A 27,650-nucleotide genomic window follows, 5' to 3' on the forward strand; every position below is an offset into this window, starting at 1 on the left:
ATATTTATAACTCTATAAAAAGATAAACATAAAGTAAGTAAGCTATGTGTAAGATCAAATAATATACATGTTTAAAAAATTTCTAAGAGAACAACACAACACGTTTTCCTGTAGTGACAATTAAAACTTTAAAATTTCCACTTTAGGGAGTGAGATTTGTAAAATTAGAGTGAATTACTTCTCATTTTGTAGTTCAAAACATATATATATATATATATATTCATAAAATAATAATTTTTTAATGTTGATGTTATTGATTATACCCTTTTTATTTTTATAAATTAAGCGAAAAACCGGTAATACTATATGATGAAAACGAAAGATAAAGAAAAGTACAATAATTCATTCGCATTAAAGACTTGAGAGCTTAGAAGAACTTAAAAATTTTTTTTGAACAAATTCTAGCCCTAAAAAAACTAATTGATCATATTCACCCTTCCATTAGAAAAGCCAACAGACCGACACACCATAACGTGCCAGGATTCATCACATTATTCATACATGAAAATTACAGCCCAATTTTGATTGGATTTTGAGGGGTGAGATGCTTGTAGGCCCTTACATATATAAGAGAGAAGAAAGTATAGTTGATTCCACAAAAGCCACACCACATTTTTTAGGCTTTATAATGAGAACAAGGGCATGTGTATGGTTCAAGGAAATGAAGAAAATTCCAAAACTGATGTATGCAAAGCATGAATTTGAATAAATGCATTGGATTTTAGCTTAGCCTCTAACCCTTCTTGTTTTGAGAATGACCCACTTTGGAAGATTGAATCTACAAGTGCTAGCTGTAAAATTCTTCCCAAATAATTAAGCATGATGCTGACTCTTTTTTTTCTTTTTTCTTTTTTTTTTTGGTACATAAAAATCCCTACTTGATTTGTTAGTTATACTAAATGATATATTTTTGTCACGATCTTGATAAAATATTAAAATTTTAATAATTTCAAGTATAAAAAAAAACTGAAATACTCTCTTTTATTTTATAAACTTTACTTTAATCTCTTCAAAATTACTTATATATATATATATGTATTAGAAAAAGAAATGAAGTATTTGTGAGAAGAACACAAATTGATTAATCAGGAGAAATATTCAATAATAGGACCAAAAATACAAAAGAGCATTTAATTAGTTATAGAGACATGGGGAATTTGGATGTGGTCGGGGAGAGAGAGAGAATGGAGCTTACAAACTAACACGCACACACTCTCTCTCTCTGTTGATTTAATTTAAGATCACAAAGTAAGGAGTTAGGCAAGAAAGTTGAGACCGAAAGATTTAGGTGCCGCTTCTCCAAAAATATAACGCTACAAATTTTTTTGAATTAAACGATACAATTAAATCTAATAAATATATTGTAGCGGCGTTTCTGCAATGGTGGCAATCAAAGTTAGACTTACCCTCTTTTAAAATAGCTTTCTTTGAATAAACAAATCATCTTCTTTAACTTACTTTAATGAACTAATAATGATGATTTAAATTATATATACATACATGTGTCAATGAGTCAAATATTCAAATGTGATATAATTTTTTGGGCTAAAAGGGTAAAAAATGTTTTTAATTATAATTCAATAATTATTTAAAATTTTGATATTTTATTATAATTAATGAAGTCCTTAAATTTTTATTTTGTCTCAATTAAATTTTTAAATAGATGAAATCTAATTATGTCATATAATTTAATCAATCAACTTTGGAATTATAGTTAATTGAACTTTTAGAAAGATGTTGAGAGAAAGAGGTAAAGAAAATAAAAAAAAGAAAAAAAATTTAGTTTATTAATTTTATATGTATATATATTAATTACGTCACTTGTCAAATTTTAATCATTTTTATTGATGTTAAATAAATTTTATTTTAGTTGACAAAAAAATTAATTATATTAATTTTTTAATCCAAATAAAAATTTAATTAAATGCAAATAAATATTGGAGAAGTTAATCATTGTAATAAAAAATAAGAGCTTAGATGAGTTTTAATTAAAGTTTAGAGGTTTTTTAACCCTTTAGTCATTTTTAAAAAAAAATGTTTTTGTCTTTAATATGATTCACGAAATAAAAAAAAAATATTTCTCTAAAAAATAATTATGATATGCATTTGTTAACCATAAATTTTTATCTCATACAATTGGAGGTTACAAGTTGGAAATAACTTATAAGTACAATGTTTTTTTTTTTTTCAATTAAGTAATTATTAAGATAAAAGTTTATGGGTAGATTAAGAATTTAAAAACAGATAATAATTTTTGCTCTTTACACTCAAAGAAATTTATTTTTTTAATGACAAAAATATTTTTACAATGAAAGACTTAATTAATCATACTGAAATTATAATTTAACCTTTCAATATCATGCATTTTTTAAAGATAATAAACCAATCGCATGTACTTTAGGAAATAAAATAACTTAATTGGACATGTATATTCAAAAATAAAATAATTCAATTTGACATGCATTTTAAAAAAGATAATGTATTTTCATATTGCATTTTTTTATGAATTTAAAAACTCAAAAAATTTTAATCTTTTAAAAAATGCATATTCCATTTTGTTTTAATTTATTGGATTTGTAATTTTGAAAAAATTTTACTCTATTTACGAAGTATTTTAGAATACTCCTTTTTTTTTTTTTTTTAATTTGTTAAGAAGGGACAGAATCCTATGCTACAAAAATGGAGTCGAACCCCAGCTTTGTGTCTTCTTTAGCTTTCCTAGGCTTTAGAATATGACTTTAATCCGTTACTTCCTCTCTGTGATGTCATATATTTAATTTTATATTGTAGGTTTTACTGAGGTTTTCTCTGAAATTGAGTTTTGGGTCAATGAATGGCAAAATGTTGATGGTGGATGTTTGGATATTTGTCTAATCCTATCAATTCATGCTTTATAGCTTATTGGATATTTTGTCTCCACATGTCAGGTCCGATACGATGTAACCTTTTGCTCAAACAATTGCCATAAGCTGTCACGTCTGTGTGTTTCAATTTTTGTAATGAACTTTGGTGTGTTTTAAAGGTATATGACATGCATATCTGATGGATTTAAAATTACAGGAGAATACGTTTTTGTAAATATTTAAAAATTTATGAATTTCTATATTTGTAAACCCTTAAAATTTATAAAAAAATATTTTCGTTATTCACGTATTCATGAAAAAAAATTTAATACATCATACTTTAATTTAATCAATATTTAACAAAAATCAAAGACAACTTACCCCTATATTAAAATTTGAGTTTAGGTTTTTATATTTGGAGCGTGCCTAGAAAATAGATGTATAGAATAATTTTTGGATGCAAATAGAAATCCCAAAATAAATTTATTATTTCCTCTCGTATGATTATGATTAGGGATGACCATAGAGCAGAAAATTTTCATGGCAAGTTAAAGTAAAAGGAGATTTCCCCAATTTAGGACCAAGAGAGACTGCAAGCCCAGTTGTATAAACTTTACATTAATAGATTGCCTACTAATGAAAATTGTTGACAATGGGAATTAAACATTAATAATCTTACAAGTAAAATATTCAATCCTTCTTAACTCAACCAAGTCCCTCCCATTAGCAAAGAATATACACTATTCAACTGCCTACTTCACCTCCTTCAGTCTGTAATAAAGAGATTTTGTAGCCTAACAAAGATCAACATGAAAACATAACTTCTCAAACCATGAATTTTCATTACTTATATTGGAGTTCAATACAAATGCAAATCATATACACCACCTCCTCCTTTAACAAATTAAAACATGGACAAAAGATCAAAGATGAATAACTACAAAGATTAAATACATGCCAACCAAATAAAAAGAATGTTGACCTGCCACTTGTCCTTAACTACAATATGTGATCATTATAAAGGCAGTGACGCTAAGAGGAGAGGGGGAACAAAAAAAATAAAAAATCACCCTTTCAGGCAACATCAAAATCAATCCGGATACTAACCGCAGCCAAATTCATCAAAAAGGCAAATGAAAAAGAACTAAGACAGGGCAATCCAGGCAATTTTCAGGCAGAAGTGAAGATCAAATTAAATGAGGGATTGATTTTTAGAATAAAAGCTGCAGAGGAAGCACATAAATTACTCGTTTAAATGGGTTCATGCTCTAGAATAGATCAGCTTTCTTCTTTAGCATGTCTTGCTTCCACTTTGGCAATTTATAAAATGCTTCTTTTGCCATCCTGAATACAGTCCGGAACTCCTCATCAGACAAATAAGCCTGAGAAATCAAAGAGTAAGAACATGAATATTCAGAAAAAAGATGAGTAAACTTATAAACATCAATAGCAGGACAAACCTCCCTCCGTTTGAAATCAATTCCAGTCACAGGATTTTCAGATTTGGCCTTCAGTTGCTCATAACGGAATGTACTTTGAGTGCTTCCACTCCCATTTTCATACTGCTGTATCTCATCCTCTCCATTTGTTTCAGAGACTATATCAGTCTCATGGGCTTCAGCAACCTCCCGAGAATCCTCTGCTTCAGAAGGGTCAACATCACCCTTTGCTTCAGCTGTGCAATATCAATGCATCAGATACAGTTTCAGAATTATATGAAAAGATAGAAGGTCAAATTTACTTATCAGCTGCAACATCGAGAATATTTAGCAACTTGTGGATCATCCTACCGCAATGGTTCCTTTTTTAGAAAAAATTGTCCAAAGAGTACAAGGGCTCTTACCCGGTGGGCTGGTCATTGCAGGAGTGCTGCTAGTGGATTTTGTAGGTGATGCATCAGGTGATTGTTTCTTCTTTTCGGCAGTAAGAACTGAGCAAAGAGCAGCTACAGCTGCAGCTCTTTGTGATCCCTGACTAGTGCTGGAAGGCTTTGGAGTTGAGGTCTTGCTTCCTGATGATGTATTGAATGCAGATGATAAGGCAGCTAAAGCTGAAGCTCTTTGTGTAGGTCCGCCTTGATTTCCATTGGATCGATCCTGGGCCTGTAATAATGGCGCATATCAAATACTTAACTCATAAGCAATGTAAATGAATGCTTTTAATTCTCAAAATACAGGTACAAAGAACTTTATCATAATTACTATATACGTAAATAATACATTAAAGCAGGTATCATGAAAACGGGTGCAAAAGCAAAATGGAAACAACAATAAGCGGTATCCAGTAACATACAGAGGCAAAAGGGTCAAATTAACTACCTAAAGTTAAAACATACATGATCGATGGAAACAAGCAGAACTAGTATTCAAACCAATTGAGAAAAGAGGAAAGAAATGCATTATCAAGCTGAAAATAACTGGTACAAGAGGTGGCGAGAACAAAAATAATTTTCCAAAAGTAAAATACATAGATACCGAGGCAAATTTTTTTCATTATTCTCCTCCTTTCATTTACATCTTTTTTTTTCTTTTTTTGGTTTCTGCCTTTTGGGATCCTGCTATGGCATCTAGCATGGATGGCAAACATTAATCCAAGGAGCCAGGATGCAAAAACATTCAGAAGTTAAAAGACAGCATAAACAGCTTGTTGTTAACGCAAGTAGGTAATATCTGATGTCAGAACAGGTTCAAACAGCCGAAACAAAAGCATGCAAGAGAAAGGAGGCAGAAAAAGGGACAGCTAGGAATGGCATCATTGGGATAACCTGTTATGAGGACTCTTTTTTGCAGTAGGTAATATCTCTCAAGTAAATGAAACCCTACATGTAGTCTTATAATGCATTGTTCTCCATGGTTATAAACCCGTTTTCAAACTTTTTGGGAACGTCATTAGGTGGGTCGTCAGCAGAATTAGCTCCTCACTATGTTAAACTACCAATGAAAAGAACCATACATAAGAATCAAAACTGCCAACATTTCAAATTTTCAATGAAAGGCTGCCATAAAGCACAATTGCTTTTTCCATACCAAAGCAGCTAATAATCTTACCGTTCTCCAACTAGAGTGGTTAGATGAAGTACAAGAGGTTCAACTTAGTTCCTTCTCAGATTTTTTAATTGAGACTCAAAAGTAGATACAGTTGAAACTAAAAAATAAAATGAAAGTTTAGTAGCATAATCAGTTTGTTACTGAAAGGGTTGATTTGGCAGAAGATGGATTGCATGCAGAAGACAAGGCAGCTAAAGCAGAAGACAAGGCAGCTAAAGCTGAAGCCCTTTGAGTGGGAACCCCTTGGTTCCCATTGGACTTGTCCCGTCTTGGCAGCATAGAATCCATCAGTCAAGGAACAGGATTAGTAAATGAGTATCATTGTTTTGAGAGAAAGACATGTTTGTCTTCAGATAAGATCTAATATCACAGTCCTTAATTTACCAATACAAATTATTACCCACAAAGACTACAAGGTCAAGATAAAACTTCCACCTCAGGGGCAACCTCTACTAAAATTCAATATCATCTGTAACAGATAATATCATAAATTCATCTTTAAAGTTTGCTTTATGTATCACTTAAGAGACTTCCTCATTTCAAGTTAGCAACAAATTGCTTAATAGAAAGATGGTTCTTGGTGTCCACAATGGATAAGCAGCTAAAAGTTTTTAACACATTAAAGAAGGAATAAAGGTTATAACAGGAAACCACAAAGAAGCCATGTTGAACAACAGCAAAAGATGTAGCATTATAACACAATCTTATCCATGCTTTCAATCCATCAAAATAAAAACCTGCTTTAATAAGTTATGTTCCTTACAAGGAGTGGTCAAAATTAACTCTCATTTATGATCCAAATTTCTCTGAATACAAGACAGAAACTTCATATGAGGAAAATTCACTCCATGTGAATTAAAGAAAGAATTTACCTCCACAGCATGGCTAGCCCCAAAGAGCAATGCCACCTTCTTCTGGAATGAGTTCCCTTGCACCTATGTTCACAGAGAACATCTAAGTGTAAATATCAAACAGACACAGCTGAACACATGAAAGGAAGGATGAACCATGTGTTGAAGAGCAGTTAACCCTTAAAGGAACAACATAGGTTTCATAAATTTTTCTGAGTTAAGTGTAGAATTAGAACTGTTTTAATTCTAGGTACACTGCGAGTGACAACAATAGGGTAATGGTGATGTTCTTCAAGAAACAAGAAGCTCTCAATAGTATGATCCTTAAATTTTAATTTTTTGAAGAATTGAATGTTATGTTCTTAAAACAAAGTGCTTATGCTAATCAATTCCTTCTCTGGTCCATATAACATCAATATGTCATCATAATGCTTACTGACCCACTTTTCAATCATTGGGGCTCTCTCATTTCATTTTAAATTTTGGAGTCCTTATGCTTTGACTTCTTATCTCCTGCACCTCACACATGCTCTAAAGTTTGTTTTCTTTTTCCTTCTTATTTGTTTTCTGTGCAGAGAAAGAAACTCATCAAACCCAGGCTAAATATGATGGTTAACGGTGTGGTTAAATGGTCATTTAATCTTATATTTGATGGCTAAAGGTGTGGTTAAATGTTAATTTAATCTTATACAGGCTCTCCATCAGACCTACATGCAAACATTTCCTCATCTACAAAACAATTGCATTGGTTAAAACCATATGGATTGCATTTTCTCAAATTGACCCATTTTGTATAGACAAACTGAGAATATAACTTATGATAATTTCTTGCTAAGGAAGACGAAAGTGATCTAACAATAATTGAAGTTACAGTAACTCAAGGATAAAATAGAAAAATCCAGTCAAGGACACATACAGTAGCTCGGGTGAAATCCCATGAAAAGAATGTTGTGAAGAAGCAGGGTTCATTTCCTTCAGTAACTCTGTAAAGTGGAACATTTGGAGACAAACCCTCTAGACATGCAGCCATGTCTATGTATTTCTGCAAAGAACTTCTAAAACGAATAACGAACACATTGAAAGCATAACATGACAAATGAATCAATGTTTTATTTATTACCTGGCCAATTCCAAAAACATTTTGCTTTTCTTTGGTGTCTACAGACTGACCAACCCAAACAAACACTTCAGCATGTGTGTCAAGTATCAAAACATCTTCTGTCAAGAGATCGTCCTGAGAGAAATTGTATACTTCCTCAACCTGCACAACAGAATGTAAACTTACTTATGGAAGACACTGGAGAAGTGTAGAAAAGAGTTTCAAATACATTATAACTCACCTCAAACTTTCCTGAAGAATCCACGTGGAAACAGACAAAATTATGGAAAGAACAGTTAGAATGGTAACAAGCTTCATTAATAAAGGAGGGAAGGAGTAAGAAATCTTAGAGCACAAATTTGAAAATAAAGCAAATCACATTTATAAATAAGAAAACTCACCTTTACTAAGAGAGAAAGTGAACAAGTGGGGATCCCTGACAGTCTCAAAAGATGCTTTTTTGCTGGTATAACTTTGTTTCTCCCCAAGTCCAAACCAGAATGTAGAGGTCTCTGTTCCTTCTCTAGCATGTTTAAGAGCAACTCCAGGCTTAATGCAAAAAGAAGATTATTAGATGAATGATTGATATGGGGGAAGGAGTTGTGTGAAAGAACTAGGCAACGCTACTATTCACTTTTATCAATAAGGAGCAAATCACAAGCTTAAAGGCAGAAAGATACTTATGCAAGGGATGACATACAGTCAACTCAATGTTTAAATTTGAGTATATTTTATCCTGTCCCACTATGAATTCAGATAAGATTCAAAGGAAAAAAATTGCAAATACCTATATAACTATGTCTCAAAAATCATAAAACAGGTATAATCAGCTGAAGAATTGTGATCAAATGAAAACTTAATGTAAATACTCAAAAGAAGTATAATCATCATATAAGAATTAAATCTTACCATTTGATTGATACAGGATATAAAGGCATATTCCTGTTATTACATTCTTTAGTTGTATTGATTCATTGGTCCACTCAACTTTTTGGAACTTAGATGCTATACTGTTATTATGTCAGGTCATTCCAGGTTTTCCAACAAACCCATGTACTTTAATCTGGTGTCACGACAAATCCCAAAAGAAAACAACTTTCTATGAAGAGTATACCTTAAAAAATTCAGCAACTTTTGCAGCTAATTGCTGCTGTTCATAGGTGCTTTGGTTTCCATGCCAAGTGAAAATTGAAGATCCAGATTGCAGGAGGAAGCACTCATTCGAGTTCAATGATGTTGCCGCCTAAACAATAGTTACAAAAACAAGGAGTTATTGCTTTTAGGATACAAAAGGAATAGGTAATTATGCTGGCATACATCCAAACAACAAACTGCAGGAATACATTCATCATCACACATTTGATGTCAAATACAAGTAGCTTTCATCTCACTATTAGTAAAATAATGGAGAGATAACAAAAACTGCATTTCTGGTCCTCTTCTGTGTCTTTTAACATCCATAATCAGGTTAGGAGCACATAATGCAATCCCAAGTCTTTCTTGCTCCTTTCTAATGAGTTAGACAAGTATTCTTTGGGCTGTCTCTTTTAGTTAGAAGGCCTTGAAGTTTTGAACCAAATCAAGTTTCCTTGATGAAAAAAAGTCCTAGTTTTTCTGTATTACATCCTAATTGATTGGACACCAACGAGTTTGGTACTCATACTCGTAAAGTTAAAACCTTCTCAAATCAAACAATCTTCATCTAACATTTTCAGTATTCTATGCCATCAATTCTCCAATAAAGCTAGCACTGCAGGAACATATCCTTTTGCAGTTCTTTTAATCCTAAATTTCTGAAAAAAATCACATCTTGCATAAGACCTTTTATCATTGAGTTTCACATACAGCATTAGAGAATAACAAAATCCAGAGGTACAGTTTTGCTCTTAAGAAACAATCAAATTCTCAGAAGACTTGCCATTTGAATATTTCAACTAATGCAAGATAGCAACCGATTCAGTTAAAAAAAAATATTTATCACATGGATTCATTTTCACATGGTAATCAATCATATGTGTAATAGAAAATAAGACCAACGTGGGAAGGGAAACCAAATTTCTTTTATGAGACTATTGAACTAAACACCAAGAAAACTATGAGTGAAGCTTCCTTGACTAAGCAAATAATATGTTACACGATAATTTGTTTGAAATTTAGTTAAATGATAGCAAAAGGGTTTTTTTTCATCTTTTGAGAAAATAGCAAAAGGGATGGGACCTTCAACTAGACAAGCTATTTCATTGTAAAAGGACACTGTCAATCATACTACCATGGTTAGACGCGTTTCTGCACAACCACCGAATGATGTCGAAATCCCAAAATGAATACAATAATGCTTTCAGAAGTATGATAGGAAGAAAATTTTCTTACCACTTTCAGAACAAAAAAAAAAAAAACCCCTGCAGAATATCTCAAAATATTGAAATAGGAAAGGCCATTAAAGTTAGGCCAAAGCAATGAGATATCTTTTAATGCATAAATTTTAACAATGAAACAACACAATTCCCCACAACTTCATAAAAGAACAAAGAAATATTTGATGGTTTACATATTTAGTTGCCGAACTTTCAATCAATTTCTCAAAATCAAAGAAAACTTAAACTACCAACTTTTCAGTGCAAATTGAAAAAAGGTGTTACATCAAACAAGATTATACACTTAATGGTGGCAACATGAAATCTTAGGGTCTAAAAGGTACTTGAATGCAAAACAAATTAAACTAGTTTTTTGCATGTAAGTTTTAAGGAAAAACACATTCATGCATTGGAAGTTTAAAACCAACCAAACATAATATAAAGAGCAAAAAGAGACAAAATAACCAACTAATGCATACCGCATCAACTTGCAATGCTTTATTATTGTGAATGGAGGTTCCTGATATACGAAATAGAGCAACACAATCTGCCGTGTAGGATTCATCTGTCAAGCCTTTGTCTGCTATATTCTTTTTGTAACCAGTGCTTAGACCACCCTAAACAGGAATCAATCTTAGGAAAATTTGTTGACAACCTCCAATTCTAAACCAAAAACTCCCAAGCAATTGGTCATGAGATTCTAAAACTTTGAGGTAAAATTGAATACCTTAAGGACCACCATAGGTTGAAAAAGTGCAATGAACTGGGGTGGCTCTTTACCTTCAAACACTCGACCCTGCGAGAAGCATCTATTAGAAACAAAAGTGTTAGAATCATACTACTTGGCCAAAGGTAGTATGATACCTGAACAGGCCTCCCCTTAAGTGAGTTAAACATTGTATTAGCCAACCGAGCAGCCATCTTTCGGTCCTCCTGAATTAAGAAATATATAGACTTTTAGAAAATAAAAGTTTTAAGTAGTGAGAATGACCATAAACAGACTGAAGTCCATCATGTTAACATGCAACTACATAAGCACATCTTTCTTCTATGCAAAGAAATGAAGGATAGAAGCTACGAATGGGAAAAGTAAAAAGGAGAGATTTAGAATTAATGCAGAAAACAAACTGAATGAAGTAGATATTGTCACCACTAAATAAGCCAACCAATTCATCATACAAAGTAAGCACAACAAATTGTAAAGCATATGTTAAAATTCTCAAAAATCAACAATGACAATAAAAGTGGAACTTGTTGCAAAAAAAGTTAACATGTTAAAATTATATTTAGAACTAAAACTATGAGGTGCACTAGGTGTCACTAGCAGAGATACAGGTGAAGGTTAACGTAGAATCATCAATGGGAAAAAATATAGCAGCTTTCAAATTCCTCCTTTTTAAATTTCACATCAGAGATTTCAGTTTTTTCTTTTTCCTTTTAATTTTTATGTTCAGGGTAGCATGGGTGCTGTGGTAATATTGTCAGATTCCAGAATGCGTGAGGATTATGGGCCTTGCTTTTTTTTCAATTTATCTTCTTTTACTTGTTTAATTTGTCAAGTAATCTTAATTCCCAGCCACTAATTGCTCTATTAGTGCAATGAAGAACATCTCCCTACTATTCATACCCATTGCAGATGCATCCAGATTAGGACTCCCCTCAACACAGATCAGTTTCCAGCATCAATTGTTGCAACCCAAATTAGAATATGATAAGTTTTATAGCAGGAAGTACAAACACAGACTTGTAATACAGGTACAACATGACACAGACACAAAAACACGGTAATTTTTTAAAAAATAAGGACAGGCGTAAGGCAGGACACTGCAAAAAAAAATTTTTTATATATTTTTATGCAAAAATATTTGATATAAATGTAAATACTAATACTTCTTATTAATTTATAATTAAATTGTCACAAAATTCTAAATTATTACACAAAATATATAATAAACATCCCATTGAATATTTTAGATAAACTATGAAACAAAAAACTATTAATAGAAATTTTTTATTCTATTTTTTGTCATTAATTTACTCAAAATCAAAAGATTCTAACATCTGGGCTTAAACAAACAACAAAATTTTTTATAGCATAAGCCGGAAATGCAATGGTTTAAGCAAATAGATTGGGCTAGGATTGGGTGGGAAACTGCCAATTAAATCTCAACTATTTATAGGGATGGGGGCAGGAATTTTATTATTTAGCCCAATGCGCAACCTGGGAAAGGAGAATGCACAAAAGAAACACAAGGGAGAAGTGTATCTGGAAAGGAAAAGCTCGTACCCAATAATATTAAAGCAAACAGATAGTTGACATGGCATGAAAGATTTTTTTTTCCTTTTTTTTCCTCTTTCACTGTCTCTCCCTACAATTTCTCTATCTCTAAAAAGAATCTTTCCCTCTATCAAAAAAAAAATTTTTTTTTCCCCAAATTACCGTCTCCTACAGCTTCCCTTTACCCAGTTTTTGGTTGCTAGCCGCCGGCCCCCATCCACTAATGTCAAAATTCCTCCAAAGAACACCAGAAAACTCCTTTCAGCCCCCTCTTTCTTTCTATCAGGCTAGATTTTCCAAAAAAAAAAAACCATTAGAAAAACCTAGATCTACAAAAAGACCCATGGCCTTCATCTCATTTTTTTACCATTTTCGCCACCTAACTCATGTCCAACCATGTCTTGACTGTGTTGGGATCGTGTCCAACTTGTTTTTTATTTTTTGCTGTGTACCAGCATGTCCCGTATGTATTCCAGTGTCTCGGCGCTGTGTCCATGTCGTACACCGATACAACACCAGTACACAAGGGTGGATGGAGTGTCCATGCTTCTTAGGTTTTTATAGATTCTCAGATTTTTACCAAATATCTTGACTTAAACTGAAGTGATGCAGGACTGTTATATGTAAGTATTTGCTTGTTCACTATTTTCATAGCCTGATCTTATATTTATAGAATCCAATAAGTGCAATCAAAATTCTACCCTCCATCTATGGTTTAATTCAAGGTGTTTCAAAGTCGACAAGGGACCAAAATTAAAGATACCTATGAATGCCTAGATAGAGTAAGCCTGCTGAAAAGGAAATGAATTAGACCGCTTAAGAAACCAGATTAGGTGGCAGTCCAAGTTTGTGATGTGAAAGAAATTTGGAAGGCAACTTCTAAATTCCATATCAGGGGGAGGCACTCAAATAGGAAGCATATCTATCATTCTTTCAGTAATGACAAGGAGCTCATCCTGGCAGTAACATCAAATTCACTGTTTCACATTGCCATGTGGAAGGCAGTTCTATCATGAACAAAAAGTTGAAGATGAATGACTTAAAGGGCAAATCATTTAAATTATTTCCAACACATCTAAGAACAATGTAAATTACCTCAATGCTATCCTTTCCAATCCAACAGCATAGAAAGTAATCTTCTTTCCTGTCACCTGAGTGGTAGGTATAAAGAACAATGTAGCAGTCTCCACTATAGAATTTACCAATATCCTCTTTTGGCAATGGTGTCTTGGCACTGCCATTGATGCACCATACCTGTAAAAACAACACCATACTCATGTAAACAGGTTTGTGTCTTTTAAGTCAAATACCAAAAAGCAACTAAAAGCAGACTATTAACTCGACCTCCATCTTTCCACCGCCTTCAAGCAAAGGAGGAACTTCTTCATTAACAGGAGCACTTTTGCTCATCCCCTTGACACCAACTCCTTGTTGCTTCAGGAAAGCTTGCAGTAGAAAAATACCATTCAATAATGTTAACTACAAAATATAATAGTGTATTTGTAGCTTATAAAGTGATCCTACCGGCTACTTTTCCTCTTCCCTCCTCACCACCAGGAGCTGTAGACCCTGCCGGCCAAGAATCAAAGTTGGACTTGAATGAATTGGTTTCATACCCTTGGATGACACGGGTTATGCGTGTTGTTTTTGATCTACTCTCACCAGCAACAAAGTCCTGGAGATAAAAGAGTGGGAATGAGAATTAATATTCTTTAAATACATGAAGAAATCGATGCTATGCCTCTAGCCCTACCTCAGCAACTTGACAGGCTGCTTTTCTGTCCTCTACTTGTGTCACCCGTCCAACCCAAACAAAAACCTCAGCACCACAGTCTAGTAGATAGCATTTGTTGTTTTCCAGGAGGCCTTTCGATAGTTCACCTTCAACATCCTTCACCTCAGCATCAGTTATGCTACAGGAACCAGCGATTCCAAATTAGCAGTTAATAAAGACATACACCTTTAAAAACAAATGTAAAATAAACTAATATCATCTAAAATAATTTCAATCAGGAGTGCCTACTCACTTAAAATTGCACCAAAAGAGATGCTCTACCAGAAAACAAGTATCTAACCAAAGAAAGTTCAGTTCATCTATATTAGCCTTAATAATGGTGACCATAAGAACATTCTTAATCTGTCCAGTGAACAATTTAAAATAAGCTTAATCTGTTAGTTTATTCTGTCCAGCAAAATTGCCTATACACAGGAAGGCTTTTTAATATCCACTATAAATATCTTTTTCTCCTTTTCCTTTTCGATTAAGAAGAAAAAGCAATATAGTGTACAAATTAAATAATTCTGACCTTAATCTTTAATGCTGCCTCATGACTTCAGTACTAGTCAACATTCTTGATAACATATTAAAGAACTTAATTTTAGATTTCTTGCAGCACAAAGATAATTGATAGCAATTGTGGAAAAACACTTATTTACAGCTGATTGTAATCTTGTAATCTGTATATTTATATTTGTATCTCTAGAATTAAGTATTTGTATCCCTAGAATTAAGGACAAAAAATTAGGATAGACAATCCCTCCATTATAGGATCAGTTTTTAGAAAGATTTAGTTTCCTAGTTTAGAAAGATTTAGTTTCCTAGTTTAACATCTAGCTAGTTGTATATAAACCTAAGGTCCTTGTATAATTTTTAATGAACAGTTTTTTAATATACATTCAGTTTTTTCTCTTAGTTTTTCGCACTGTTTTATTTCTTAGTTTTTTCACATGGTATCAGAGCTTTACGCTCTACTTGGGAAGCAAAATTTTCAGCCTTCGTTGCTGATTTCTATTTTAGGCCTTCATTGCCGTACTCTGTTAAGGCTTTCATAGCCATTTTATTTTTCCCTTCTTTAGCCTTCATTGCTAAGAGTCATTTCTGGTTATATCTTAAGACTTGTTTCAGTTCAAAGAGAGATATTACTACCACCCAATTAGAGGAAGTGTCTAACTAGGAAAATCACTATAATACTACAGATGTGTCGGAAACAAGGAGAGTTGGACAGAGAAGAGATTGAAAAGTTGAGAAACCTATTGAAAACCCTTGAAAAGCCTACTAGGGTATGTTCCTTCGGTAAGGTCTCTAGTTCAGGTAAAGCTTCTGGTTCTCATGGATAAATGTCTCGGTTAAGCCTATTACGAGTTCTTGGGTCATTGACTCAGGAGCCACAAACCATATGACACATTCTTCACAGAAGTTTAGTACATGTACCCTGTGTCCTAGTAATAAGAAAATTGTTGTTGCAGATGATTCACTTACTACAGTGGCAGGATTAGAAGATGTTCAAATTAATCCCTCGTTTGTTCTTAAAAATGTTCTTCATGTTCCTGGATTGTCTATTAATATGATATCTATACAAAAACTTACCAAAGATATAAACTGCAAAGTGACTTTTTATCCCTCTTATTGTGAATTTCAAGACTAGAGTTCGGGGAAGAGAATTGGACTTGCTAAGAAGAAATTTGGACTATACTATCTTGAGACATCAAACAACACAAGTAATATCAAGAATAGTTTATCTTTGTCATTTCTTTATGAAAAATCTCTCAATAAAGACAAAATCTAATTTTATCATTTTCGTCTTGGACATCTTTCTTTTGGAACTTTGAAAAATATGTTTCCTTCTTTGTTCAAAGGATTAAATGCCGAAAATTTTCATTGTGATGTCTGTGAACTTGCAAAGCATAGAGTGTGTCTTTTTCAGTTAGCAATAAAAGAAGTTCTACTCCTTTTTACTTGATTCATAATGACATATGGGTTCCCTCTACAATTCCTAATATTTCAAGTGCAAGGTGGTTTGTTTCTTTAATAGATGATTGTACCGGGGTCTCTTGGATATTTTTACTAAAATCCAAATCAGATGTGAATAGTGTATTTTTTAGCCTCCAAAACATGATCCAAAATCAATTTGGAGTGAAAATCAAGAGATATAGGTCTGATAATGCAAGAGACTATTTTAACCAAAGTTTATCTACCTATTTCCAAAAAGAGGAGATTATCAATGAGTCATTTTATTTTAATATTCCACAGCATAATGGAGTGACAGAGAGGAAAAACAGTCATTTACTAGCCACAACCTGAGCTTGACTTTTCAAGTAAACGTACCAAAATCTTACTAGGGGGAAGCTATTCTCACTGCCACAAATACTATAAATAGGTTACCTTTAAGGGTTTTGGGATTGAAAACTCCTATGAAACTACTCTCACAATTCTATCCTGACTTTAATACCACAAACAACCTCACACCTAGGATATTTGGTTGTACATCATTTGTTCATGTTCACAGTCACAATAGGGGGAAGTTGGATCGTAGAGCAGTTAAGTGCATTTTTGTGGGATATTCATCAACTCAGAATGGGTATAAGTGTTATCATCCTCCAACCAAAAAATTCTATGTGTCTGCAAATGTCACTTTTGAAGAAAGTAAACCATTTTTTACTCAACCTTATCTTCAGGGGGAGACTTCATTCATGGAAGATAAGGATAAAGACTTTTTTTTGCTTGACTTGTCCTCTTCTTCAATATTTTCACCCATTAATTCTTCTGAGTCGAAACCCATTTTTGTTGAGCCCAAGTCAAACACTAAATTTGAGTCTGAACCTATTCCAAACACAAAAGATGTGACAAAGGATAATATTGTTCTTGATTCTATGAAGGAATTACAAGTGTACTCAAGAAGGAAAGTTCCAGATCCTAAACCAGTGCCAATCTAAGAACCTGATCCTAACTCTGGAAATGAGGTAACTACAGTCTCTGACTCTGTTTCTCAAAATGTGCATGAATCTTCTAAAATTATAACTAGTGATTATGATTTGTCTATTGCCATCAGGAAAGGAAGAAAAGAATGTACTAAATGTCCGCTACACCCAATCTTTAATTTTGTGTCATTTGAAAAATTCTCACAATCCTACAAAAATTTTCTTGTGAGCCTAAACACTATTTCTGTTCCAACTACATTATCCGAGGTATTATCCGGTGAGAAATGAAGGCAAGCCATGAAACTAGAAATGGAGGCCTTAGAGAAAAATAAGACATGGGAACTGGTAGAGTTGCTTAAAGGAAAAAATCCAATGGGGTGTAAATGGGTTTTCACTACAAAACACAAGGCGAATGGTATTGTTGAAAAGTATAAAGCCAGGATAGTGGCTAAGGGCTATACTCAAACCTATGGAGTGGATTATCAAGAAACTTTTGCTCTAGTTGCTAAGATGAATACAGTTAGGATTTTGTTATCATTGGCTACAAATTACAATTGGCAGCTTCAACAATTTGATGTAAAAAATGCTTTTCTATATGGTGATTTGGAAGAAGAAATATATATGAAGGTTCCACCAGGATTTGGAAGTCATATAGAAGCAAACAAAGTATGCAAGCTGAAAAAGGCTTTATATGGCCTTAAACAGTCTCCTAGGGCTTGGTTCGGGAGATTTACCAAAGTGATGCTAGCAATGGGATATAAACAAAGTCAAGGAGATCACACATTATTTATCAAGCACTCTGATTCAGGGAGAGTCACAGTTCTATTAGTGTATGTTGATGATATAATTGTAACTGGAGATGATGAAAAAGAGAGGGAATCTCTAAAACAATGTTTGGCTAGAGAATTTGATATAAAAGAGCTAAGGAGATTGAAGTACTTCCTAGGAATTGAAGTAGCTCACTCACAGCATGGTATTTTCATCTCACAACAAAAATATGTGATGGATCTTTTGAAGGAAATTGGGAAGCTCGCATGTAAACCTATAAATAACCCTATAGATCCTAATCATAAAATTGGAAAAGCTAATGAAGATGCTGTTGTAGATATAGAGAGATTAGTTGGAAGACTCATTTATCTCTCACATACTATACCTGATATAGCATATGCTGTGAGTGTGATAAGTCAATTTATGCATAGTCCTAAAGAAGTGCACCAATAGGCTGTCTACCGTGTATTGCACTATTTGAAGGCCAATCCTGGGAGAGGTATCTTATTCAAAAGAAATTCGGGGCTAGTTCTAGAAGCATACATAGATGCTAATTATGCAGGTTCAATAAATGATAAAAGATCTACCTCAGGCTACTGCACTTTCTTAGATGGTAATCTTGTAACTTAGAGGAGTAAAAAATAGAATATGGTGGCAAGATCAAGTGCTGAAGCAGAGTTTAGAGTAATGGCTCAAGGAATTTTTGAACTATTATGGTTAAAGATTATCCTAAAAGACTTGAAGATTAAGTGGGATGGACCAATGAGAGTCTACTGTGATAACAAGTCTACAATAAGCATTGCACACAATCCTGTGCAACATGACAGAACAAAACACATTGAAGTAGACCAGCATTTCATAAAGGAGAAACTAGATAGTGGGTTGATTTGTACACCTTATGTATCAACTAAAGGTTAACTTGCAGATGTGTTGACTAAAGGTCTCAGTAGTGCAACATTTTAAGAAATTATTTTCAAGTTGGGAATGGAAAACACCTATTCACCAGCTTGAGGGGGAGTGTGAGAAAACATTTATTTACAATTGGTTGTAATCTTGTAATTTGTATATTTATATTTGTATCTCTAGAATTAAGTATTTGTATCCCCAGAATTAAGGACAAAAAATTAGGATAGACAATCCCTCAATTATAGGATCACTTTTTAGGAAGATTTAGTTTCTTAGTTGAACCCCTAGTTAGTTTTATATAAACCTAAGGTGCTTGTATAATTTTTAATGAGCAGTTTTTCAATATACATTCAGTTTTTTCTCTTAGTTTTCCACACTGTTTTATTTCTTAGTTTTTCCACAGAAATTCCAAAAGAACATGCGAGAAAAATGACATGACATTTAACAGATTGGATAAAACTAAAAATAATGGGTATTAGAGTTTGCAATATAAATAAACAGGTTTAGAGTTGGTTGCTTTAGAACTGACAAGGTTTCATACTTCCACTGGTTGAGATTTTAGGGTAAATATTAGCCAAAAGAGGACAGCTTCATTTTAAGGATTGTTATATTGAAGGTATAAATTAAAAGTGATAGAGAAATATGTGGAAGCTGAAGATTTCAAGAACGAAAAAGGATCTTTGATATGAGCTTGCTGCAAAGAAAAGAAAAAAGTTAAGAGTGTTGTTCCACTCTTCCAGACCCTTGGCACAGTAGCTTAATTTTATCTGATGATTTCATTTGGGTAAGAGGTTGGGGCTAGCTTATTAATCTGGTTGTAATCACTAAGAAACTTAAGTACTGTTACCAACATATAAATAGGATAAATAGTTTTAGCATCTAACTCTGGAAAAATTTTAGACATGCTGAAATCTTGATTTCCCCACTAGTAGAAAAAATGGAAGATACAATTACCTATAAAGTTTAGCAGGAATAGTCTCAGGGATAACATCATCTTCACTGGTAACCTTCTTGCCTATTGGAGCAAAACCACCAAAGAGGACCCAGAACTCACCAGAGTCGGACTCAGTGTCCAATTTCCCATCATCTGGCAGGGTGATTCCATTTATGCATTTGAAAAGTGCCAGCTTTAGATAGAGTAAAATAAATAAACTTGGAATGCAATTCAATTAATACTTGTATAGAAGTAGAGAAGCTGGAAAACAACATCATCTATGCTGTAAATACATGTATCCTTACCAACAATTGCAACATTACATGTTCCATCATGATACTTTTCCTTTAAAAACTGAATAACTTCTAATGCCTTCGCCCTTTCCTGAATATTTGAGTTTGCACCATTGAACTGATAAATCTTATTCTGAGTGTCCAGGATAAATACATCATCATGATTCAGTGAAGACCGAGCAAAAGGAATCTGCAAGTGCATAATACAGAATGGTATTTCCCTGATCCACAATAGTCCCATATTAAATAGTTTTTAATTAGTTCATGAAACTTTTCTTTTCTTTCTTCTTCTTTCTATCCTTATTCATCAAACTTATGTAAAGAACATCAGCTACCTGCTTCAATCTAACAACTCTCTTTCCTCTGCAGACATACAACCGTGTTTCAAACTCTTCTTCTTCTGGTTTTTTAAATCCAGAAGCAATACCACCCTCCAATGGTATAATGCATGGTTTAAAGTAAGACAAAAATTTATCAGATTCATGGCCTTGAAGTTCCCTGTGCTGCACAGCACGGCCACCTAGTACTGCATCTAGCTCAACAGTTTTGATAGCTGCTGTTCCAGCCTCATCCTGCATGTGACAACACAATCTCAAATGATGTTTAGCTCATTTGAAGGAATTTAAATCCTCAACAAATTAAGAAAAGTATATGCAGAAAAAGCACACCTGACTTGTATCTTTCCCAATCCAGAAGTGTATATCATACAGATATGAACCACCCTTGCTAGGTGTTGTCTACAAAAAATATATAAAAAAAGTGAATGAGGTATAAAAATAAAGGAGCAGTGATTCACCTTAAATGATTTATCCAGGCCCAGAATAAAGGAGAGAAATGTATGTTGTGTGGGTGTGCATCACCTGTAAGACAATGTAAGAATCCCCCATGTAGAATTTTCCATAGTCAGACTTTGGCAACGGAACTGGTTGAAAATTCTCAATACGCCAGATTTCAGTCCCACTACAAGATGTCAAGTGCGACAGCCTTATCGTAAAAAATTATTATGACATATATGCAACCATCTCAAAAAGAAAAAAAGAGCACTTGTCATCATCTCTTTTTTTTTCGGCTGCTGGCAGTGGGAAAAACTTAGTGATTGATTTCAGTCTCCCTTACAAAAGAAAAAAAAAAAACAATATACTCATATATAAAAGAAAGTTAAAAAAAATAAGTCCATAATTTCATAACTAATATGCCCTTCATTTTAAGGATACGGTTTCTGACCCACTCCTTGAAATGCAGGATCCAGAAGTTTTACAGAGCTAGACATTTCTCAGAATTCTTCTTTATATCTGTCTTCTTAACCAAAAACAGTATAGCTCAACTTGAGAATCCAACCTTCAGCAGTCTGGAAGTTGCACAAAACTTACTGGAGAAAATTCGGGTATTAGATCATGCAAGGAAAAATTAAGTTAAAGTACAAAATAAAATTAAAAAAGAACAAAACCTTTTTAACCAATGTCTATGACAATTTAAGTTGACTAAAAATACGTTCCTATATCCCAGTGCACTATATAAGCAGAAAACAAAAAAATTAAGAGTCTAATAATCTGGGCAAAAGCAAAAAATCAGTTTTGCTTTCTATAACAGAAGCAATTCAAAAAGAAAGAAGTCACAGCTTTTCACAATCTCCAGCAACAAGCAAATGTTAGCAGCACACACGTATTATCAAGGTCCAGCATTAAGAAATTTCACACAAACTGAATGATAATTTGATTAGAAAGATGGACTTTCCTAAGTTCCATCACATACGCGCACACACACAATTATCTCTTTATCCAGGGAAAAATGAAGTAGCCTAAGAAATTGAGAAAAAAGAAAAAAAAGATCGTATACTTGAATGACCTGCATCAGATATTTGCCAGACTTATCAACTCTACTTCATGTATTTTGGATACTCTAAATGATTGAAAAAAAAAATTTAACATGCAGCATCCAACCACCTGTACCCAAGTCATCTAACATAGCTGAGCAGATTTATCAACATGCTGATGCATAAGACTACTAATCAACAAATTGCATTCAATTATTCTCCTCTAAGGAAGACTTTCATAGGACATCTTGTTTGCATGCTAACTTGGTTTAATTTCTTTCATCATTCAAGTAACCACTAAAACATGTTTGGTCTTTCCGTGTGCTAGCACACAACCCAGCTCACTTAACATTTATTGCTTCTAATTAAAACAATTGTCAATAACCTTAATTATCTTAATAGCCCAATCCTGTCTTCTCCAGGACCTTCTTTGTTGGTCAGCATGATGGCCAACTTCCCATAAAAAACTGTTATTTCTATACATTATTATTTGTACAATGAAGCGACATAATCATTTCATAACAAGTTGAGAAACCAAGTATCACAGAAGCATGCATTTGGTTTGAGAAAGATAATCTTGAAAAGAATCCTTAAACACATGGAAACCGAGGAACATAAAACCTTTCCCCCTCTTTACATTAATGCTTGGAAGTTGATCCACATTAATGTGGTTTAATATCTTCCCTTCAACAAAGCCACATTACATTGTGCTTTTTAAATCAGATCTACTCGTCCACTCTAAATGTTCCATGAATTATTTAGGCTACTACACTAATTACGTCTTTAGTTCCAAATGATAATTATCCATCCAAAGACTCAGCAATTAGCTGATCCTCTTCTTTAAACTAGTGACAAAAAAAAAAGCATAAAAGAGAAATCTTCCATAAAGTTGATCTCATATTACTAATTGTATATTCTGTACTGTTTTATGAAGGATTAGGACTTAGGTGCAACTTTTCAGCTTGAATAAACATGAACAATGAGTTCTGTCCATGCATCTTGCATTGCAGAATTCAAAACATCAAGATGAAGTTCACATTATTAGCACCCCAGTCAGCATTCTTCATTAAAAGTGAAAATAATCATCTTTCCACTGCACAAATTTGCCAAATTCACATGATAGGGAAATTAATAAACTCCTATTCTTCTGGCAAAAAAAAAAAAAACTCCTTTTCTTTAAACCAATCATCTCATTTTCATACTAATATAACAAGGGACCACTTATCCCACAATGCCCAAGTTTCAAAAGTTTGCTCGCGGTTGTTCTAAGCTCTTAGAAGAATACCCTCATCAATCTTGCTCAAATCCGCATCCTAAAAATCACTCATAACGAGCACTCCGAGGTAAGCAATGTACAGTTTGATTTGATCACACAAATAAACAAAAGGTTGCAAGGCAGCAAAGGATTTTTAGCACTAGTGCCATTGATGAGGAATCCAGGCAACAATTAACACGATCAATCACGGGATCAAAAAGCATGAAAAAAACAGGGTGACGAACGGAACAACCATTCAAAACTTGGCTCAAAGCTAAGATCTTCTAATCTCTAATGCTCAGTTACAATAACAAATTAAATAATTTCCACAGGCACTGCCATAAAACTGAATTCTACACATTTCCGTACATGTACAACAGAAAGTTGAATAAAGAAAGATTTAAGAAGCAGCAAACAGACAAAAATCATTATGATCAAGCAGCTTAAAGGCAAAAAATAGGAGAACAATCTGAAAAATGGACATTAGACATGCAGATAAAAAAAGAATTAAGGAAAAAGAAACAAAACCCATTAAATTTAAGACAAGATCAAGCATACCCAGATCAATAAACATCAAATCAAACACGAAAAAAATGGAGATCCAAATGAGTATGATAAAAGAAATGAACTTTCCCTTGATCATAGTATGTCAAAAAAAAAAGAGATAGAGAGAGGAAACAGAAATAGAAGATGATCAAAGAGGAAGAAGAAGAAGGATACCTTGAGAGAGAGAGATCTCTCTACGTGAAGAAGAGAAGGGAAAGAGATAAGTGGAAGTGGCAAATTAAAAGACAGTGGAAAAGAAAAAGCGAATTATTGCAGTGATATGTATTGGGTGAGTGTTTCTCTCTCCAACTTTATCTCATTTTCTTTTAGACTTTTTGAGATTTGCAAATTGAGAGAGAAAATGAATGAATTATGATGGTGAAGGGAGGAAGATCAAAAGAGGAGATTGAGAAGAAGAGAGAAGTATTTTTTTTGGCTGACGCTTGGAAGTAAAAGAAAGCAAAGGAAAAGATTTTTAAGAGCTTGGGGCAGGCAAGGTCGTTAGTAAAGGAAAAAAGATCCAGTGACGATGGCACCGGCGATGTTGGCCTTTCACTTTTTACTAGATTTTTTTTTTTTCTTTATTACTTTTTCTCTATTTTTATATATTTTTTTTAGTTATTTGAAAATATTTTCTTTTCTTTTTCTCTTCATTTTTATGCCTTCCTTCGTAACCCAAATAGACCATTCTCATCTTTTTCTTTTAACTCTCTACTATTCTTAGTTAAACAGCTTTATTTTTGTTCTGATGTTGCTTGTGATAATTATATCATTTAACTTAAATATATTTTAATATATATGATCTAAATTATACCATAAGAGATTTTTATTTTATAAATTTTTTATCACTTATTATATAATTGGAATATGAAAATTTGAAGTTTGAGCGTTGAGGACGTGGCATATATAATTTTCAAAGTATACTCATATGTGAAATTAAATTATGAATAATTTTAATATCCTATGGAACAATCTTACAAGTAATTTTAAAGTATATTGATTTTAACATGGAAAGGGCTCTACACGAGTTGATTTTTGGATATTTTTAGGTTCAAGGATGTGGTTAGTGTAATTTTGATGATCTATATATATTAATATCATATTTATTTCATGTTAAATATGTATAAAATAAAATATTAATTTTATTAATTTTTCATCAATACATTAAATACGAAATAAATTTTTTATTTTTATTAATTTTATATATAATTTTTATTAAAATTTTAAATAATATCATTTTTCATATTTTTATATTATTTTTATATTATGTTACCATAACACATTTAAAATTATCAAGTTTAAATTGGTGAGTATTGTTTTTTTATTTAGCTTTTAATTGTATAACTAGCCGTGTAGTGTGGTTTTTTTCTTTTTAATTTTGGATTTTTAAAAAAATCCTGAAAATTTAAAATTTTTATTGTGCGAGATACTGTTTAAGAATAAAATTTTAAATATATCAAATTAACATGAAAATACGAATTTGTAAAATCACCTGAACAGGAAAGTGAGGTTCAAATAAAACCTAAAGATACCCTTGAGAGAAAAAAATCTATTTTCGCTTGAAGGATCAGCTAGCTTCCATGTTTAGTTTTTCTTTTTTTTTTTTTTACCAATATTTTCTATGTTTAGTTCACTTTTCAAAAAGAACAGTTAATCCAGTCATGGGCCAATTTTCTTAATCAAACTAGAAATAGTTTATTCCCTTCACTTAAAGGAATACTCTATCCCATGTTTTCTAGGATTTTAGGAATATAATTTATAGTTTATTTGCTCTCTTTCAAATAAATAAATAATACATAATATTTGATGATTTTATCCTTGTGTATTTAAGAATTTTTTAATCTTGTTCACCTTTATTTGTCGTTCCATAGTCAACGGAATAAATTTTGACATTTTGTGATGATACTATTAATCTCTTGCTATTTGGTTTTTAAAAAATAAAAAAATTGCAAATGAAAAAAAAATGCTAATTGGTTTGTTTTTTTTTTTTTTTTAGATAAAGGTTAAAAAAGGTCCTTAAAATATAATTTAATAATTATTTAAAATTTTAATATTTTAATGCAATTAATCAAGTCATTAATTTTTTATTTTGATTCAATTGAACCTTTAATTTGATGAAATCTAATTATATGGAAAAATTGAATCAAGTAATCTCTAAATTATAGCCAAGTGAATCTTTAGATAGATTTCAAAAAAATAAAAGTAAAAAAAAGAAGAAAAATTTTTTTATTTTATTTAATTTTCACTTATATTAATCACACAACGTGTCAAACTTTAACATCATATGAAATTTTATTTTAGTTGAAAAAAATTAACAATGTTAACTCTTTTAGATAAGAATTTAATTTAATTCTTTTAGATAAGAATTTAATTAGATACAAAAAAATATTGGAGAAATTAATTGATTATAATTAAAAAAAAAGAATTTGAATGATTTTTTTAATTATAATTCATTTTTTTTTTTCATCTTTTACCTTTATTTTTATGTGAAAAAAGACACTTTATTGTTGTCAACCCGTCGAAGGATAACCAAAATAATACAAAACAAACAAGATTTTTGTTGTCAAATTTTATGTTATTTAATCATTTTAGCAATAGATTTTAACATGATAATTCATAAGAGTGCTTTCATTTGCACCTCAAATTATACTCTTCACGCCCTATTGATAAAATTTAGCTAAATGATTGACAAAAGCATTTAGTTCTCTTAAAGTATGAACAAACTCCACCATTCCTTTACTGCCCTAAATTTATCAATCTCAGTTCTCGGGTTCTGATCACTAGCTTTCTTATTAGTTTTATTTTCTACACCCCTAAAATCACAGTTGCTTTCATATTCTCATTCCCTAAAATTACACTCTCAAACCCCAAATTCTTTCAACCTTGTCATTCTTTCACCTTTTATTTTCACTCATATTGAGACTATTAATTGTCACTTTTTGAATGAAATTAACAGCTTCAATTCACGAAATAAATGAAACTTTTTGGCAATTTGAATTAATGCATATTTATTCTACTTAGATGACATGTGATTGGAAAAACAATAGTAAGATTCCCAGTTGAATGCCCATCGTTTTGGATGTTTACTAATTTTGAAGATGAACGTAGCATGAAAACTGAAAGGGATTTTGGTTTTTTTTTATTTCTAGTATCCAAACCCAAATCACTAAATTCAATAAAAAAAAGTGTCATTTCAATATATTTGCACTTGCTAATTCAACTTGCCAAAAATAAAAAATAAAAAATAAAGAAACATAAGAAAAACAATGAACCCAAAAGAGCACATTCACTTAAGGCTATTTCCAAAGGTTAAAAGAGCAAGATCAGGCCAAGAAAAGCAGTCTTCATCAATAAATCCAGATTCTCCACCTTTAAATTAACTAATTAAGTAATGGTGTATGAAGATTGAAAAGTAAATTTGAACCAAATGTACATCTTGGGATAAAAATGTACTTTCATCATCCTAATTTCTTTTTCTATTTTAATTTAACAGGAAAGCTTAAAACAGTTTAATTTTTAATTTTTTATAATATCTTAGATAATTGATTTTTAATTTCAAAAAAAAAAAACCAAAATAAAAATGAATAACATTTGAATAAGAATGGCCAAAAAAAACAAAAAGAATGCTAGAAAAGCTAGCTCATGGGAAAACCATAATGTAACAAGGCAGACAGCTTATGACATAAAAACATTTAGGTCATATTGTCACATGATTGGTTTTTTTTTTTTTAACGTTTAAATCTTTTTATATTTTTTGAAATTATTTTTTATAAACTTTTATAGTAAAAATTATGAAATATCAATTTTATTAAAAATTAAAAATTTAATATTAAATATATTAAAGTTAATTTTTTTTTTTAACTTCATTAAGATAACTCACAATTTGATATGAGAGTACTTTTTTTTAATTTCTTAGATTGATAATAATGTATTAATATTGCATTATATAGCAATTTCTTGTAACT

The 27,650-nt window shown here is 32.1% G+C and overlaps 1 protein-coding gene across 6 annotated transcripts; it reads right to left on the reverse strand.

Moving 5' to 3' along the window:
* Window positions 1-3,665: 3,665 nt before the first annotated feature.
* LOC111310537 (villin-3-like) lies at window positions 3,666-24,130 on the reverse strand. 6 transcript variants are annotated; one of them, XM_089740511.1, is made up of 24 exons: window positions 23,860-24,130; window positions 21,519-21,581; window positions 21,286-21,440; window positions 20,932-21,031; window positions 20,740-20,808; window positions 20,407-20,643; window positions 20,084-20,261; window positions 19,799-19,931; window positions 14,226-14,385; window positions 13,997-14,147; window positions 13,817-13,917; window positions 13,568-13,726; window positions 11,059-11,127; window positions 10,922-10,990; window positions 10,674-10,811; window positions 8,955-9,083; window positions 8,242-8,389; window positions 8,082-8,152; window positions 7,862-8,002; window positions 7,658-7,783; window positions 6,763-6,825; window positions 4,687-4,945; window positions 4,304-4,518; window positions 3,666-4,225 (listed from the first exon to the last, which is right to left on the reverse strand). In XM_089740511.1, exons 3-24 carry the CDS (start codon window positions 21,339-21,341, stop codon window positions 4,112-4,114), a joined length of 2,886 nt encoding a protein of 961 aa, XP_089596637.1. In that variant the 5' UTR covers window positions 21,342-21,440; window positions 21,519-21,581; window positions 23,860-24,130; the 3' UTR covers window positions 3,666-4,111. The 6 variants fall into 6 exon arrangements, with proteins under 6 accessions (XP_089596637.1, XP_089596638.1, XP_089596636.1 ...); XM_089740515.1 differs by lacking the exon at window positions 21,519-21,581 and adding an exon at window positions 6,032-6,148 and having other exon boundaries at window positions 3,774-4,225; window positions 8,082-8,092; XM_089740512.1 differs by lacking the exon at window positions 21,519-21,581 and having other exon boundaries at window positions 8,082-8,092.
* Window positions 24,131-27,650: the final 3,520 nt, after the last annotated feature.

The sequence above is a fragment of the Durio zibethinus genome, chromosome 12 (assembly GCF_047325235.1).
Source record: "Durio zibethinus cultivar Kanyao isolate XHJ-2024 chromosome 12, ASM4732523v1, whole genome shotgun sequence".
Taxonomy (NCBI): domain Eukaryota; kingdom Viridiplantae; phylum Streptophyta; class Magnoliopsida; order Malvales; family Malvaceae; genus Durio; species Durio zibethinus.

Coding starts and splice junctions, on each gene's coding strand:
- LOC111310537 (XM_089740515.1), bottom strand. CDS start 21,341: ATGTCTAGCTCTGTAAAACTTCTGGATCCTGCATTTCAAGGAGTGGGT. Junction 13,727..13,816: donor AAGGCGGTGGAAAGATGGAG/GTCGAGTTAATA, acceptor TTGTTTTTACAG/GTATGGTGCATCAATGGCAG. Junction 4,226..4,303: donor TTGATTTCAAACGGAGGGAG/GTTTGTCCTGCT, acceptor TTGATTTCTCAG/GCTTATTTGTCTGATGAGGA.